The following is a 17,824-nucleotide window of genomic DNA, read 5'->3' as shown; positions in this document are numbered from 1 at the left end:
GACTGATGGAGTAGGGTGGGCTTTTAGAGAGCTTGGGGAGGCGAGGGGGAGCTTTGTGTGAATTTAAGTATTGCTGGCAGCATGAGTGTGTGCCCGTGTCACGCCAGAGCGGGGAGCTAAAAACACGGCGGCTGATTGTGCTTGGCTTGAGCCGGGGTAGAGACTGGGAGGTGAAGTAATAAATGGATGGAAAGGGGCGGTAATGGGACCCCAAGGGGGTTAATGGGACCCCAAGGTGGGTGACAGGACCTGCTGCCCTTCTTCGGATGAAGCCGACACCCCTCACGACAGACACCAGTGTCCCTGGGGCTGTAGCTCAGGTGATCACCCCCATCAAACCTTCCCACACAAAAGGAAAATTCCCTTCCCTGAATCCTGTTCTGCCAGGAATGCCGTGGGGTGACCCCGCCCGAGAGGGTTAACAAACCTTCGTTACTGCTTTTTTTCATTAGCTGCTGAGGGTGCCGTTTGCATGTGGAGAAACACGGGGGGGGGGGGGGTGGGGGGTGGGGAGCCCCTGTTTGGGGAGCCTGGAGTTGAAATAGTCAAAACTCTGTGGGACTGAAGCAGCTCCTGGGGTTCGGGGGGAGACCCCGCTCCCCGTCCGATGCCTCCCAGGCCAGCAGAGCCAGTCACATTCCCCCGGGGTGAGGGGCTGCGCTGAATAATAAACAGTTTTTCCATTGGCTGCCAGGAAAAAGGGGGAATTTAACAAGGAACCGGGTTGTTTCCTCGTTAAACGTTAACGAGAGCGGGCGGACAGCGTCCGAAGGCCACTTGGAGCAGGGCCTGGGGCAGCCCCGCACCGGGAAGGGTCGCATCCAGCCCAGCCCGGCTGTAGATGGCGGTGGCTGCCCGACGCAGCGAGGCTGCCTTGCCTGCGCGCTGCCTGCCTGCTCCCTGCCTGCCAGCGGGAAAAGCCAGAATCCCAATGGGAAAAGCAGGGATCCAGCCGGCTGGCAGAGGCATCCCTCCTCTCCCCATGCAGTTATCGTCGTGCCCTGCCCTTGGTGCCCTCCTGCTGCTCCTGGAAAAGGGGAAAACACAAAAATCCCCTTTTATCAGGAGCTCAAAGTGCATCGTGGGAGAAAACCCAACCCCACAACAAGGAGAAGAAGCACCCAAGACTTTCCCAAGGGATTGGCTCTGCCAAACATCCTCCCTCCAGCGGGGATTTCACAGCCGGCCCAGCAGAGACCCCGTCTCCTTCCCTTAAAACCAATTTCCTGCTGTAAAACTCATTTAGATGATTATTTTTTGGGGTTCAGCCGTTGTTCCCTGTACTGCAAAAAGGCTTCGCCTCTCCGCCCCCGGCTGCAGCTTCCTGGGGACCAACCACCTCCAAAAAGCCCCATCCCCTCGATGGGGACAGCGGGGAGGTGTCATCCCCCCCACCCCAGCAGCTGGGCGCGACCTCAAGCACCGACATTTTCCCTGGGGAGCGGAGCCGTCACGCAAAGCCTAAAAATACCCTTTGGGGGGGCTGTGCTTCCCCCGTTACCTTTCGCCTCCTGTTTCCAAGCTTTTCCCCCGTGATACCTCGGGTGTAGACGCAACCTTATGTAAGGAGCTGACAGCTCGGGGGTGTGCAGGAGAGCGGCTGGCGCAGCTCCAGGAGCTGAGGGTTTCAGCAATTGAGGGGCTGGGAGATGGGAGCAGTGTTGGGGCAGCGTGCCCTGGGCCCAGCATCGCAGGGAGCCCCGTCCTGCCCATGTCCCTGTCCTACTCGGCCCCAAAATGAGCCAGGCTGTTGCTCCCCAAGATGCCATAACCCAGCCTTGTGCAAATGGGGGGGGGTTTGTCACCCTCCTCACTGTCTGTCCATCCATCCCCCCCACAACTCTGCTGTGCAGGGGATGCAGCGGGGGTGCTGAACCCTGCCACACACCTGTGGACTTCCCCAAAATGATAGCCCCACCCTTCCCTGCTGGGCCTGGTTCACTTTGCTGGGTAATAACCCCACTGACCTGCACTGCTGCATCGTCACCATGGGGAAAACCCCACAGACAGCTCACTGTGACCCAAAAGCCCCCCACAGTCCCCCAGGGAAGGCCTGTGCAGGGACATGAGCTTGCCCAGACCAGCTCCCCACCTTGCAGCACCCCACGAAGAGCCAGAGGCCCCACGATGGCTCATTTCTGCTGGGCTCCGCAGGCCAGATGTGGGGCTGAGCCCACGGTCCTGGAGGCAGGCACTGGACTTCCCAGAGGTGGCTGTGGGGCAGCCTGAGCTCACCGGGGGTTACTGTGGGGCAGCTCCAGTCTCTGCAGAGATGCTGTAGGACAGCTTGAAGCTCCCCAAGGAGGCTGTGGGGCAGCTCCAGTGTTCCCAGGGATGCTGCAGGGCAGCTGTGAGCTCCTTGGGGATATTCTGGGGTAGCTCTAAGCTCCCCAGAGGCAGCTGTGGGGAAGCTCCTGGCTCACTGGAGCTTACTGTGGGGCAGCTCCAGTGTCTACAGAGATGGTCTAGGGCACCTCCGGGGTCCCTAGGGCTGCTGCAGGCCTCACCGGAGATGTTCTGGGGCAGCTCTGGGGCCACTTTGGGTTCCCCAGGCACACTGCTGGACTCCCCCGGGTTACTCTAGGGCAGCTTCACGCTGCCCAGAGGCGTCCGTGGGACAGCTCCGGACTCCTCGGGGCTGCTGCGGAGCCCGCCCGTGGGGCAGCCCCGGGGATCCCCGGGGTGCGTGGGGCAGCCCGCCGGGGGCGGTGCCGTTGCCGGGGGCCGTGCCGCTCCCGCCCCGTCCCTCCCGGTCCCGCCCCCCGCTCCTCTATCGCCGCCGCCGCCGGAGCCGCCGCCGCAGCCGCGGAGCCGCCAGCAGCGCCGGGCCGGGCCGGGATGTGACGGGGCGGCCGCCCCGCGCCCCGCTGCGCCGCTGCCCCGGGCCCGCGGGCCCCGCGCCCCGGGAGGCTGTCGGGGGGCGGCGGCGGCGGCGGGCCCCCCCCCGCCGCCCCCATGTCGGAGGGGCCGCCCTACGGCGAGGGGCAGCTGGCGGGGGACGCGGCCGTGGGGCAGCTGCCCTTCCCCGTCCGCCTCCGTGGCCCCGACGGCCTCCTCGCCGGCGGGCAGGGCAAGCGGCCGCCCAAGCTGGGGCAGATCGGCCGCAGCAAGAGAGGTGGGTGCCGGCGGGGACGGGCGGCGGCGGGACCTGCCCCGGGGACGGGGCGCCGGGACCTGCCCCGGGATGCGGGGAACAGGGACCTTCCCCGGCATGCGGGGCGCCGGGACACGGGGAGCGTCCCCGGGGATGGGGCGCGGTGTCGGGCATCGCACACCGGGGTCGGGCATCTTCCCGGGATGCAGGACACCGGAAAGCATCCCCGGGGATGGTGGCACGGTGCGGCAGATCCCAGGGATGCTTCCGCGGGGATGCAGGACACCGGGGACGGTCCCCAGGGACGGGACACGCTGACCCGGCCTACCAGCGGGATGTCGGGCATCCCCCAGGGACCTTCCCGGGGTGTTGGGTGGCAGGGACCTTTCCTTGGGGGGCAGCGCATCGTGTTCCAAGCGCTTTCCCGGGGCGTAGGGCGGCAGGGATCTTCCCGGGGACGGGGCATCGTTCCCCGAGCTACAAGGGGTGAAGGGGCAACCCTCCCTCCTCCATCCCCCGGTGACTTTGCTGGGGTGTAGGTCCCTTCCATGGGGACAGGACACACTGTCCCGGCCGCCGCACAGGATGTCAGGTACCGGTACCACCCCCACCCCGCCCCGGCGCTTTGCAGCCAGCCACGACCGCCGGAGAACCCCCTAAACCCACCCCGGGGTGCCCAGCACCCAGGGGTGACCTTGGGCGAGGGGAACGCATCGGCAGCTTCTGCCTCCGTGTGATGTTTGGTTTGTCTGTCTGTCTTTCTGCTTTCCAGTGGTTATTGAAGACGATAGAATTGACGATGTGCTGCAGAACCTCTCGGAAAAAGCCCCTCCCGGTGTTTAGAGCCTCCCCGGGGACACTCGGCTGAATCCGGGGGGGGGGGGGGGGGGGGGGGGGTGGCCGGGGAGGGTCGGTTTACAATGGCACAGGTTATCGGCAAAAAATAACCCCAACCCACCCTCCCCTCAAGCCCCCCTCAACACCACCGCAGCGACCGAGCGAGCAGTTAGAGAGCCACCCTGGCCAGCCCGCAGTCCCACCGCACCGCAGCACGTCCTGCCCTCCATCCAGCAGCCGCGGAAGGGGAGGGCGGCGAGACAAAGCCCAGCGACAGATCAATATAGTAACGACAGGAAAAAATCGTAATGGGGGGGGAATTAATCACCTGCTCCAAAAAACCATCCAACTCCCCCTTCCCTGACACACCAACATGAGGGATGGAGGAGTCGTCGCCTCAGAATTCCACGTGGTTTCTTTTATCTCGGCCCAACGAACCTTGCGCCGCGCTCGATAGGGGGGTAAGAGGAAAGGGGGTCACAAAGGGAGGGAGTTGGGGGGGGGTGCAGGCAGCCCACTGGGGTCTCCCCCCCGTTCCCCATCCCTGGGCCAGGGTTGTTCCCAGCGGGCACCTTGTTTACATTATTTAATCCTGCAAAAAGGAATCTGGGCACTCGGCTGTACTGCGCTACCCCCTTCCTGGGGATGGGGGGGGGGGTGGTGTCTTTTTGGATGTTGATGTCTTTGGTTGTTGGGAAAAAATGCTATAAAATATATCTCTATATTTCATTTTAGTCACGTTTTAAGGTTCTCAAGGCAGGGACCAGGGGGAGGTGGGGAGGGGGTAGGGGAGGGGAGAGAAATCAAACTAAACTTTTCTAAAGGAAGGGCCCAGAGGAAGAATTGCTGGTTTATTTTTTAAAGCTTGTGTTTCTTGGTTGCTGTGAGCAAAAAGGGGCAGGGTTTATATGTATGGGGTGAGGGAGGGGAGGGCCACGCTCGGCTTTTCTAACTACCATGCAGTCTGTGGTGTGGGTGATCTTGGTTTGGTTTTAATCTCTTTTCTTTTTTATTTCTTATATTGTGGCAGTTTCCTCTCTTTAACAGTCTGTATTAAATATATATATAGATATATATCAACCACACACAATCTAATGTAATCACAAGAGTGCCAAACACTTGGAGATGCCGAAGGACAGCAATTCCCTCCTCGAGTCGAGCAGCGCTCGGAGTGGGGGGGGAGGGGGGTGTGTTTCTGCTCTTTCCAGGGCTCAGTCGATCTCTGGTGGGGTTTTCTTTGACTTCTCTTTTCTAACCTTTCTTTGGAACTGTTTTGCATGACACGTGGAAAGGGGAAAAAAGGGAAAAAGGGGGGAAAAAGAAAAAAAAAAGCAAAAAAAGGCAAAAAAAAGCCTCCCCTCTTGCGCGAGGACTCGGGTTCTTGTTTCTGTTTGCGACTCTGGAGACCTTAAGGCAGGTTTCCTTTCCTCCTTTTCTTAAATATTGTGTATGTTGCACTTCTATCCACTACACAGGGCTATTTCTGCGATGTCCAAATAAAGAGGAAAATGAAACAAAAAACGTGGGGGAAAAAAAACCAACCCAACAAAACCATCAAACCTATTTGTGGGGATCTGCCGTGCTTTCCTGCATGCTGCCGGGGCCCAGCGCCGCGAGCATCCCTCCCTGGCCACCCTAAATGATGCCAAAAATAACCATGGGGAACCTCGTTGGACCCCCCGACACCTCCCCTCCCATCATGACCAGGGTCATGGAGTGCCCTGAATAATTAATTATAATTAGTATTTATCTCTAGGATTTTGTTTCATAGGAAAATGCCACCGGGGTATAAATTTCCTGGGAAAATTCAACATGGGGTCCCAAAAACAGCTGGGGGGGGGACCCCAAAAAGCATCGGTCCCCTTCATTTCCCTTCATCCCCCCTCCCCTGTCCCCCATTGCCTCCCTCCCCACCCAACCCCGGCCCATTCCCTGTGACTGCCGCCACTGATTGTGTTCCGGGAGCGGGGTGACACTAATGAGCTGTTGCTGTCACCGAGGGCAGGGTGAAGCTCTGCGCTGGGGGAGGAAACCATCATGCCCGGGAAGTAGGATCCTGGGACGGGGTTTTAGGGCCAAGATAAATCACAGGCTGCAATAAAAGCAGCACAACACCTTGCAGAGCTGGGGCTGCCGTACCATGAGGGCCTTGGGGAGGGGATTGATTCATCTGGGGTCGGGCAGGGTGTCAGGGTTGCCCAAACCACCCCATTTTTGGGGTACCAAGGCCCCAAGAGCCAGCACAGTGCTCCCCTCCCCAGCACCCCGGCTGTTTATTTCTCCCTTTCTAACACACACTGCCGCTGGAGCACTCCCTTGGAAAATAAACCCAAACCCCCTGATTATCTTAAGGATTGGGGTTCCCCCCCCCCCCCACTCCTCAGCAGGTGCAGCTTCAAGGTCACAGTTGCTCAGGTCAGGCTCAGTGGATGTCTCCAACCCCTTGGCCCTGGGATTCTCTATTCTGAGAAACCCGATGCACCTGCAAAGCAGGAGATGGGCCTGGGGGAAGGGGTTCTCCCCCCCCAGTTTTTTTTTCTTGCCCCAAAGGCATCCAGACATGAACACAGAGAGGAGTGGGTACAGCCCACAGAGAAGCAGAGCCTCCTGCTGCCTGTAACATGCATCCCCACGGGCTGGATGCAGCCATTGGCACTTGGTGAATTAGCCTGACTGAAAAGCCCCCCCTGTTTCTGCACAACCCCGTGACCTACGGCTCTGCCAGACCTGGTAGCCTGCTTTCTCCTGTGCATCAAACCAAACACACGCACCACCCCTAAAAGCCAGGCCCCCAGCACCCCAAATGCTCCCCAAAACCCCCTGAGAATCCAGGAGAAGCCAGGGCTGAGCTGAGAAAGCCTGGAACTCACTCTGGGAGGTGGGGGAGGGGTGGGGGGGAGGAAGGGTGGGGAAGAGGGAAGGGTGAGAAAGGGAAGGGTGAGAAAGGGGAGGGAAGGGAGGCTGAAAGAAGAGGAGATTCTGCTAAATTATAAACCGCTCTTTTATATGCATCTTTCATGCACAGTGCATCAATAATGGAGCAGGAGAGCCCGGCGCGGCGTGAGCTCGCTTACAGGGAGGATGTGGGATGGAGGGGCACGAGGGGGCAGGAGGGATGGTGGGGATGTGCCCAAAGGGCCGAAGCAGGGATGCCGAGGCCGTGCATCGCTGGGAGATGATGTTCTGAAGGAGGATTTAAGGATTAAGCCAGCCACGGGGCAGGAGTTTATTGCATACATTATTTAACAGATGGCCCGACGCAGGCGGCCGGCTGCCTACGGTCTCCCCAGTGACCTTGGCCAGGAGATGCCAGGGCTGGGCAGGGAGCCTGGTGCCACCGTCGAGCTCTGGTTACAGGGATGGGAGAGAAAGAAAAGAAAACAAACAAAAAATAATCCCAGGGAGCTGGTACCCAGCAGCTTCGGTGCCAAATCTCCATGGAAACGGCAAAAAAACCCACCCAGCCCTGGCCCATATGGGCTGCTTGTTTTGGCAGTGGTGAGGGGAAGTGAGAAGAAAGGGGGGGGGGGGGGGAGAAAAAAGGGGGAGGGGAAAAAGGTGGGGGGAAGAAAAAAGGGGGGGAAGAAAAGGGGGGGAAATAGCTTTTTGCAGGTTTATTTATCAGAGGAAACTTGGCCCCTTTGGATGAAGTGGGGGTGCTGGAGGGATGAGCAAGGTGCAAAGGTCCTGGCAGCACCCAGCGTGCTTGTGAAATCCCACCCCCACCCCCAAACACACACTTTCCTCCCTCCTCCCCAGGGATTTTGGTGCTGGGGGGAGGCATTAGAACACTTGCTCCCCTCTGGCAAAGCCAGTCCCGGTCCCTCACACCCCAGAACTGGGGGGGTGGGGGATTTTTATCCATCCCTAAAAGCAGGTCATCCATACCCCAACATCAACCCTTCACATCACATAACCACCCCCCCCACCTCCGGGGACCACACTGGCCTTGAGGAGGTGGACTCAGTGCAATGGATGCCCAGTTTGGGGCTGCACCAGTACCCCCACTGCTCATTTCCCACATCCTCAGAGCAGTTTGCAATAACTCAGTGAAAAACATATCCTCCCCCCCCCCCCCCCCCCAAAAAAAAATGAACCCCAATTGAAGGCGGTGGGTTGTAGCCAGGGCGAAGCAGAGCACGGGGGAGCAGGCAACACCAGCACCACTCCCCACCCCCCCCCCCACCCCGAAAGGACACCCATGTAGCAACTGCCCAAAATAAATACTCTTCTAGGGTGTTTTTTTCCCCACCAAAACTAGGGCACCTTAAACTAGGGCAGCCCTCCCCTGCAAAGTGATTTATTTATCATGGGGGTGGGGGGGAGCGAGGAGGGACGGGGCGCGGGACGGGCTGCAGAGCGGCGTGTCCAGGGTAGGGATGCTCCATCCTGCCCCCCAGACACCACGTTTTTTGGGGAAGAAAATGGGGCCATTGGAAAAGGAAAAGATGAATTTTTAAAAAATAATAAAATAATAAATCACAATTGCTCCACAGAGGAAATTGTAGTGACCTTTGGGGGAGGGACAGACACACACACACACAAAATGGGTCAGTTTTGATTCTATCTCTTGGTCTGCTACGGTTTTCCTCACCACACCAGCAGCGTTCTGTGCCATGGCTCTGCCAGCATGGAACTGGGGGATGGCTAAAACCACAGAGGGAATTTGGACCTGCAGAAGAACTCTTTCCTCCCCCCACACTTGCCCCCTTCCTCCCCTAATTTTTAACCACAGGAGAAGAGCCCTGTTTCTCCCGGCATTGCCCATCCCTGGTGGGTGAGGGAGCTGGCCAAGGGGAATGTGGGGTGCAGTAGCCTCCCATGGGGTGCTCCCCCCCTCAAATTGGGCCTTTGGGGATTTATTTTATTTTTATTTTACATAATTTCCCTTTGGGTTTCGCCCCAGGAAAAGGGATGCTCCTAGTATGGACCCAGACAGCTGCTTGTTAGGGGAATTTTGGGGTGCCCCATCCCTGGGGTCTGTGTCCCACAGCCACTAGAGGCCACTGAGGCTTTGTGATCCCACCCCATTAATTCCTGTGGGACACCCGGATATCACATTACCACCCAAAAAGGCTAAATCCAAAAGGGGGGGACACCAAATAAACAAAATAATGCAGAGAGGCAGCAAAACTGCGGGAAAACAGAGCAGATCAGGGCTTGTCCCCAAGCTCCATCAGGATTTCTGGGCATCCCCTCCAAGCCAAACCTCCCAGAGCACTGGGAAGTGCTGCCAGCTCCCACTGCCCCGTATGCTGTATCTCTCTGGAGCGCTTGGAGGAGCCAGGCTCACTGGGAAGGGTCAAGCAGCCTCTCCAAAGGTGTGATGTTTCCCACCTTGGGAGAATCCTGGCAAACCCAAAGCCCAGCCAACCCCCCCCCCGCCACAGGCAGCCCCGCATGGAGCTTCCTGCCTCCCCAGGGTCCTTATTTTCTTTTAGCCTGGAGTCAGAATTTCTTGGATATTCTAAACAGCTGCTGCTAATGAGGACTAAGTGAAACATCAGACATCTTAATTTATAGGCTGCTCAAGGTGTCAAACTGTTGCATTACAATAACAAGTGGGAGACGCCTCACCAAAAAATGAGGGGGAAAAAAAACCCCTATGTAAGTTCCATTAGGAGCTAAACACAGCAACAGGGCACAGCAGCACTGACTCACAGGTTGTAAAAGACCTTTGAGATCGTTGAACCCAACCATTCCCATCCTATGCTAACTCTACCTGTCTGTTAAACACATCCAGGGTCAGTGACTCAGCCCCTCCCCGGGCAGCCTGTGCCACAGTCCCACAGCTCTGCCAGGGAAGAACTTTGCCCTCCCATCTGCTCTGACCCTGCCCTGGGGCAGCTTGAGCCCATTGCCCCTTGTCCCATCTCCTGTCCCCTGGCTGAAGAGACCATCGCCCACCTCTCTGCACCCTCCTGGCAGGGCAGGGGAGGTGGGGAGAAGGTCTCCCCTCAGCCTCCTCTTCTCCAGGCTCAACACCCCCAGCTCCCTCAGCTGCTCCTCAGAGGATTTGCCCTCCAGCCCCTTCCCCAGCCTGGTTGCCCTTCTCTGGACACACTCCAGGACCTCAATGTCCTTTTTGGAGTGAGGAGCCCAGAACTGGACCCAACACTCGAGGTGCAGCCTCACCAGTGCCCGGTACAGGGGCACAATTACTCAAACAAAACCCAAACCCAAGCAAAGTACCAGCTCCACAACCCTGCCAAGGTTTCCCCGGTTAAACAGTCAAGGTTTAGGGGAGGATTATTTCTTTTGGAGAGTGGAGATGCCCGCCTGACCACACACCTCACAGAATTGTAGGGGCTGGAAGGGATCTCCAGAGCTCATTGAGTCCCACCCCCTGCCCAAGCAGGGTCCCTAGGACAGGTTGGCATCCAGACCCGGCTGGAATCTCTCCAGAGGAGGAGACTCTACAGCCCCCACCCCCCCCCGGGCAGCCCTGTTCATGCCCCTCCCCGCCCCTGAACATCTCCACACCCTTGGCAGGCCAGTGAGGATCTCCGCTCCTTTCCCGGTGCTTCCCCAGTTCCCAGCCTCATCGGCCTTGGTAGGAGATTTCCTGATGGAGATTTTCTGTGACTGTTTCTCTCCCGGGTTCTGTTGGGGTGTGCCTGCAGCAGCAGTCACCAGCAATGTGGGTGACAGGCAGGAACCCAGAGGAATTTGGGCTCCCGGTCACGCTCTGGCATCGCGACCATTAACGCCTATTGCTTTTGTGGTGTCACACCAGTGGGAGCCCTGGCCTTTGAAGGCCTCAGTCTTACTGTTGGCTTTTAGGCTTTGTCCCACCCTGCTCACCCTTTCCCATGGAGCTGATGTGGATGAGTGAGTATGGGAAGAAGGGAGCAGAGCAGCTGCCGGGAGCATCTCCTGGGGTCCCTGGAGCACCTCCCAGGGTCCCTGGAGCATCTCCCAGGGGGGTCCGTGCCCATCTCCGAGCATCATCCCCTTCCCAGGGTGGTGGACAAAAAAAAATCAAGCCAAAACCCAAATTAGACAAAAAATCACCAAACCCCAGAACCAACCTCCCCCATCAAGCTGGGCACGTGATGTAACACCCCGAAATACCCAGCGGTGAGTCACGGTGCCGGGTGCTGAGATGGGGCCGATCCAGCTCTGACTCAGCGCGGCAGGCGCGGGCAGCTGGCGCGGGCTGTGTTTGTCCCCCCCCCCCAGCTCCCTGTTTCCCGTTTTTGCTACAAACACAAACAAATACGCCGTGACTCAGAGACACGCAGCGGGGTGCAGCCCACGGCACCCCTTCCTAACCCCCCCCCAGCATCCCCAAATCCCCAGTGGTGCCACGACGGCAGGGCCACACACGTTGGTGCCTTGCAAAAAGCCAGGCCTGGGGAGTAAGAAAGGGGCTTTTAATGCCTGTATTTGGGGGGGACACACAGCAACACAGGTATGCAGGAGGTCCTCACCGATGCCGCTGCAAGGAAGCCCATTGGATCTTCCAACCAGCTCCGACTAATGAGCATTTCCCCAGCTCAGCATTGTTTTACACCCGAAGCACCAACTCATTCCCAGCGGTCACAGCTGGAGGAAGCAGGTATGGAGCAGAGCCCCTGCCTGGAGCCGGCAGAGGTGATGGGATGAAGCCCTGTGCTCACCCCCACAGCATGGGGCAGTGGGTGCTGGTGGAGCTGGGATGAAGCTCAGCCCCCAGATGGATGCAATCCGGTCCCAACCCTTCCTGTAACATTCCCAGCGGGCTGGAAAACAGCAGGAGACAGGGAATATTTTGGAGGAGGTGCCTTTGGGAAGCTGCCACCAGGTTATTTTCACCAGATCCGGACAAATTCAGGCTGGGGGGGGGGGCGGGTTGGGGGGGAGAATCCCTTAGAGCAAACCAATGCTGGGTGCTGGGTAGAGTGGGGTGTGAGGTCTAGCACAGTGCAACGTCAAGCTGTGCGCTGGGTTCATCCACCTGGGATTCTCCCTGGCCAGGCTGAGCCCCAACCTCACGCCTAGATTAACGCGCTGTCTAAGGAAATGCAGGAGGACAGTTGCCCTGCACTGTGAGCAGGATGAGACCCTGGCAGCATCCTCAACTGGTTTCCATGGCAACCAGTTTAGCCCCAAATTGGCTGCGGGTGTGGGGGAGCAGGGGGACTTGGAGGAGGCTCAGACAGGCACCCAGCACAGTGAAACAATGGGGTTTAATTAAAAACCCCCAACTTTGCACCTTGGCACCCAGGAGCAGGTATGAGGGGAGGCTGAGGCTGCAATCAGGGACACCCACACCCTTCCAGTCCCATCCGGGGAGGTTTTGGGGAGGGTGCCCCTCATCGCACCCCCCCACACACATGTGAGCATCCCTCAGCACAGCTCCTGACCAGCCCATCGTCGGTGTCTCAGCCCTGTTCCAGCCAGAAGCGAAGAGCCGCAAGAGCCCAAAGCATCACCACCCCCCAGGAACAAACACACCTGGGGAGGGAGAGCCCAGGCTGGCACACAGATGCTCCCGGGTGTACGGATGCCTCCGGGCCCCGCAGCCGCCCACCCCCAGGCCCGCTGGCTGCAGCACAGTTACACAAGGCTCCCGGCGCTTGCATAACCCGCAGCAGCGTGTGCAGCTCCAAGGGAAGAGGAAAAGCGAGTGGGGACCAGAGTCCCACAGCCTGACCCCATCTTCTGCAGGGGAGTCCCGTGGGACCGTACCCAAGCGCGGCTCTGTGACACCCCGCAGCGTCACTGATCCCATCCCTTCACCAGCCTTCCTGTGGAGACCCAAAATTGGAGGAATTCAACCCACCCCAGTAGAAGGGCTGCCAAAAAAAACCCCAAAGCCAGAGAGCAGCATGCGAACCCCGGCCCTACAGCAGCCAATACTCACATGCTTCCCCTTCCAGCCCTCACAACAAGGGTGCCCCCTTGTTAGGGGGTAGAGGGGGTTCTTACACCTTTTAACCAAGCAGGAAGGGGTGCACGGGGGGGGGGGGGGCAGCACTTCATACGGTTCAGGCAGGCTGGGAGCAGTGTCGTGGGCTCACAGAGGCCTCTGCAGAGCAGCGGGGGGGGAAGCGAGCATCAGCCTTTGTCCCCAGCCCTCGCCCCAGGAAGGGGTAAACGCTGCCTTTAATCCAGGGTTCCAACAGCAACACAGGGATGCACTTGGCCAAAAGCCCCCAGGAATTTTGTACCCTCTTTACACACTGAAGCCATGCAGTTCCTACCTGTTGCAGGGCTTTGGCATCGGCTCATCCCATCAGCTCATGCAAGCACACAGTGAGAGAGCTGCGAGGAGCCACAGCCCCAACCAGACCATGTCTTCCAAGGGATTCACACCCTGTGACACAGCTATCATGCCTTGCAGGGGCCACATCCCACCACAGCGAGGTTTTGCCCCAACACCTTCCCATCCCCCATGAACCCATGTAAGCTCCTCAGCCCCTTTCCCGCATCCCGGGCTCTCCTGCCATGTGCACAGAGAGGGTTAATGCCAGGAAAAGCCAAGAAAACCCCAAAATAGCAAGCAGGGAGGGAGGGGAAGCTCACAAGACCTTTTGTTCGGCTTCTTGGTTTGGTTTAAGGATTTTACCGGTCAACGGCACCTTCTGAGAGGCTTGGGAGCATCTGTGTGCCAGCCTGGGCTCTCCTCAGTGACCCCCAGGTAGCGACGCTGGCTCCTTGCAGCACCAAGGAACAAATTTCCACCTCTCCCCCCCCCCCCCCCCCCTTCCTATCTCACATAAACTGGGAACAGCATCACCAGGGCTGCAGCCACCCCAAAACCTGAGCTCAAGGACACCCACGACTCCCCAGTGGGACCAGGCTCCCCAGAGTCACAGGCATGTGCTCACCCACAGCCCTTTTATTGCCTTCAGGATAAATAACCTGCAAACCCTCAGCACAGCTGTCCTGGGTGTGAGCAAGGGACAAAACACCCCCCAAAAGTGCCCCAACCCCAGGTACTAAAGAGCCCTGGGGGTGCACATTTAGGAGCTCCTGGGACTCCTCGCGTCCCTTTATCTGATGGGCAGGAGCCTCTGGATAGCCCTCCTCCTTCCTTGTGCCTGGGGTCTTCTCCCCCCCTCAATTTCTGAAGGTAGAGCCGGGCGAATGCAACCGATTGTGTAACATTTTGCCTCAAAAAGCTTCTTAAGCAGCCACATATTTCGATTGGATTTCCCTTGCCCCTCGCCGCTGATTACTGGAGTATTTATATATAAATAGAAGCTGTCTTCTCCGTAATCTGCTTGTTTCTCCTAATTAACTCGGGGCTGCTCAGCCCCTGGGTTTTGGCAGTGCCAGGATCCAGCGGCACCCAGTGAACCCCAATCTTCCCAATTTCCTTGGGAAACCACAGGAGATGCTTTTGTAGCTGGGTTCAAGGGAGCAAAGCCCTCCCAGCACCCTGAGGCTTGGGGGGGAAATAAAACACCCCACCAAACCCCATCTGTTCCCAAACTTTATGGGCTGAGCATCAGCCTCAGCATCCTCCTCAGCCACCCAGCCCCCCTGCTCTGGGGAGCACTCGAATGCAATCGCTATACCACACCTACCCCTACCCTCACGGAGCTTTCCCCTAAATTTATGGAAGGTCTCGATTCGTTAATTATTTTAATCATTATTACTCATCTTCACCCCCCCCTTCCCCTTCCTCCCCCCAAAAAACTTCATCCTGAGCCTGTCAATCACTTTAATAGCTGTTTACAACCTATCATCAAGTCTTGCATAACATCCACATGACTTTGCTCAGATGCCTCTGACACCCAAAAGCTGCCCGAGCTCTATTTCGGGAGCCATGAAGCCCACAGCACCACCCGGCTGCATTCCCTGCTGATGTACCCGAGCCCTGGGATGGGGGGGTGGAAAAAACCCCAACAAACAACCCATCCCCACACCAAAACAATTTTGGGGGGTAATGTGGTAATGTAAGCCAACCCCAGACTGCTCCCTGGCCCAGGTTTTGGGGCTGAGGGGTTGTTTGGGTGGCTGTGGACCCCTTCCCCAGCATCACAGGTAGATGTTACTCCGCTGTGTTTATCTGGAGACATCAGGAGGTAAATCCCCATACCCCCATTTGGAGCAGCCCTGGGCTGCTTTGCAGATGCTCTGCGGGGGCTGCACTGTGACCTCTGCCCCTCGCTATCCTTGGTGGTAAGTTGGGGGGAGCACACACAAAGCATGGAAATAGCTGTTAAAAAGCTGGTTTTCCAGCAAAGTCTCCCCCCCCCGCCCCTCGTGGCATCGCGCGGTGGTGGGTTGGCAGGCGGACGGGGGCAGAGGCGCAATCTGTGCTTCGACGGCTGCCGGCGCGCTGCCAGCCCTTTTCGGCAGGCGATGGCTGGGGTGGGGGGTGCGGGGGGTGGGGGTTAGGGAGACATGAGGGCTCTTTTTTTAATCTTTCCCATCCTCCCCCTCTCCTGCAGGTTTCATAACCCTTCAAAGCAAGGGAACGCTCCTTCGCTTGGCACCTAATGAGTCCTCAGCGGCAAAAATCGCCCGGCTGCGGCGCGTGTCGGGGCAGGGGGAGATGCAGAGGGGTCTATGTGCAGTCCCACTGTTCACCCTAACCCCCCCCTCACTGGGACCCACACTGGAAGCCCCATTTTTGCAGCAGGGCTACCCCAATTTAACCAGTTCTCACCCCAAAACACCCCCCGGCACCTGCCGTGCCAGGATGCTCCCCAGGGCTGGGAACCTCCCCGCTCTGACACCGCATGCAAATATTTATTTACACCGTGCAAAGGGGCTAATTTATCAAGTTACTGCTGACAACTGTATCCAAACTCATTTCTCTTAATAAGGCACTTGCGGTCACCCTGGCAACAGCACCGGAGCACCCTTGCTGCAGACAGCAGCTTCACAGGGGGAGAATTCCCTTGGATGCACAGAGGGATGCTGAGCGGGACCCTCTGGAGATGCTGTGGCCAGAGAGAACCCATCCCCACTCCTAGGGAGACCCGCTCCATCCATGGAGCAGGTCCCAGCGTCTCCTAGCAGCCAGCCCTGCTCTCATTAACGGCCCAATTAGCCAACCCAGGGGCACATAATAAATCACAAGTTGCTGCAGCATGGCTGGCCACTTTTTAGCCCACGGCAGATCCCTGGGGGGAGATGATGGAGGCAGCAGTGTTTACAGCCACATGATTTTGCTGAGGGTGCCGCAAAGATGGGCAGGGTGGAGAATTTGGGAAAGGAAAGAGGATTAGGAAGCAGTCACTGACCTGCCCCTGCACCCTTCTGCAGTGGAAGCAGGCTGGAAGAAGTGGGGCACGAGGCAGAACCAACCACCCCTCTGCTCTGGTCCAGGGGGGGATAATGGGGCCATAAATACCTATTTTTTAAAAACCATATATGTAAATATACACAGGTGACCAAAGGCAGGAGGGCAGGGGATCAGGTCCTTGCTTGCCAAGAGGAAAATGAGGGATGACATAGCTCCCACCTCCTGCTTTGGGTTGGAAAACCTGACGGCTGCTTTCCCAACGCCTGTAAAACTAACACACTGATTGGGGAAGGTGGAAGATGGAGCAGAAGGGCTTTGGCATCCTTCTGACAGCCCAAGTAAATGCCAGAAGTCCTGGCACTAGGGATGTTGAGGGTAGCAGGGTTTCTCTGCTCTCCTCCTCTGCCTCACAGGAGAACATAAACCCACTGCCCTTGGATTCTCAAACCCCATATCTGTCAGCTTACAAAGCACTGCACAGTTCTGGTCTTGCAAAACACAGCTCCCCATGGAAGCTCCTTCCCCTCTGGAGTCCAGCTCTTCACTCACACACAAAAGTAGGACGGGGCGGGTATTTTTTGGTCAGTCCACGCAGGCACAGCCCTTGGAAACCCACCCCGAAACAAAGGACTCATGCTGGGCAGTCAAGCAGGCTGTGATTTACTGGGACAATAACACTTGTGCAACAGAGAACACAATGACTGCACCAGGAAGGCACCTGGGCAGCAAACCCGCATCGCTGCCGAGCATCACCACGCTGGGCACCCTGGGGAGGTGATGCCTAGAGCAGAGGGATGCTGGTGGTCCCCCAGCACCGGTTTCCCTCCCATCTTCCCCCTCAGACACACAGACACAAACCAGAAACCCACTGAAACACAGCAAGGCTGCTACATGCCAAGGGAGTGAAAGGCAACAGGTTTCCGACGGGCTCTGTGGGCACCGCAGGCACGCCAGAGACAACAGCATGGGATTTCCTCTGTAGGCACTTGATCCGTGGAGCTGCTGTTGGCTGTGTCCCACAGAAAAGCCATCCCAGGGTGTGCCAGGCAGAGCCCCACACTGCCAGGGCTGGGCAGTGAGCTCAGTGCCTTGGCAGAGGGAAGTGGGAGGTGAGGGCACCCAGCTCCATGTGTAGGGCAGCGATGGGGAGCATCCCCCATGCCAGCCTGGGTCCCAGGCAGCAGGTTGGAGGAGACTCACCCACTTCGTGTCCTGGCATGGACCATCCTGGAGCATCCTCTGACACGGGGCTGGCCACGGCAGCTGGGCAGAGGCGGTATGCACAGCGCAGGTCGGGGCTGGAGAAGCAAGAGCAGTGTGAGAGCAGCATCAGGCTCCAGAATGGGCTCCCCTATTTCAAACCTTTTCCTTCCCTAAAAGCCAAGGGGATGTAGGACGGGCTGTGTGGCCGACACTGTGTGCTGTACAAGGGACACGTTGACTCCAGTTGCTCCCGAAGCAGGATGGACACTCATTTTTCTGATGGCTCCAGATGTGACCAGAGCATTGGGCAGCTCCTGGCGGTCAGCCTGGTTCTTGTAGGAGAAGCAAGTGATCAGAAACCAGCTCAGCAGTAACCTCAGGAGGGCTGGGATGCATGGGCTCTGGGAATAAACCCTGCTCTGGTCAAGCCAGAGGGAGCAGAGCTGGTCATGGTGGGCACAGAGCCGAAGAAAGGCAGACAGCAAGAGGTAGGTTTTGCTCGT

General features: G+C 58.0%; 1 protein-coding gene across 1 annotated transcript; it reads left to right on the top strand.

Moving 5' to 3' along the window:
• Positions 1 to 2,955: 2,955 nt before the first annotated feature.
• CAMK2N1 (calcium/calmodulin dependent protein kinase II inhibitor 1) lies at positions 2,956 to 4,653 on the top strand (the record flags this gene model as incomplete). Its single annotated transcript, XM_084274571.1, has 2 exons — positions 2,956 to 3,115; positions 3,867 to 4,653. 2 exons carry the CDS (start codon positions 2,956 to 2,958, stop codon positions 3,935 to 3,937), a joined length of 231 nt encoding a protein of 76 aa, XP_084130697.1. The 3' UTR covers positions 3,938 to 4,653.
• Between the last annotated feature and the right edge of the window lie 13,171 nt (positions 4,654 to 17,824).

The sequence above is a fragment of the Gallinula chloropus genome, assembly GCF_964237585.1.
Source record: "Gallinula chloropus genome assembly, chromosome: 23".
Taxonomy (NCBI): Eukaryota; Metazoa; Chordata; class Aves; order Gruiformes; family Rallidae; genus Gallinula; species Gallinula chloropus.
The sequence above is the reverse complement of the archived record's forward strand: the minus strand, read 5'-3'. Positions and strand labels throughout refer to the sequence as shown.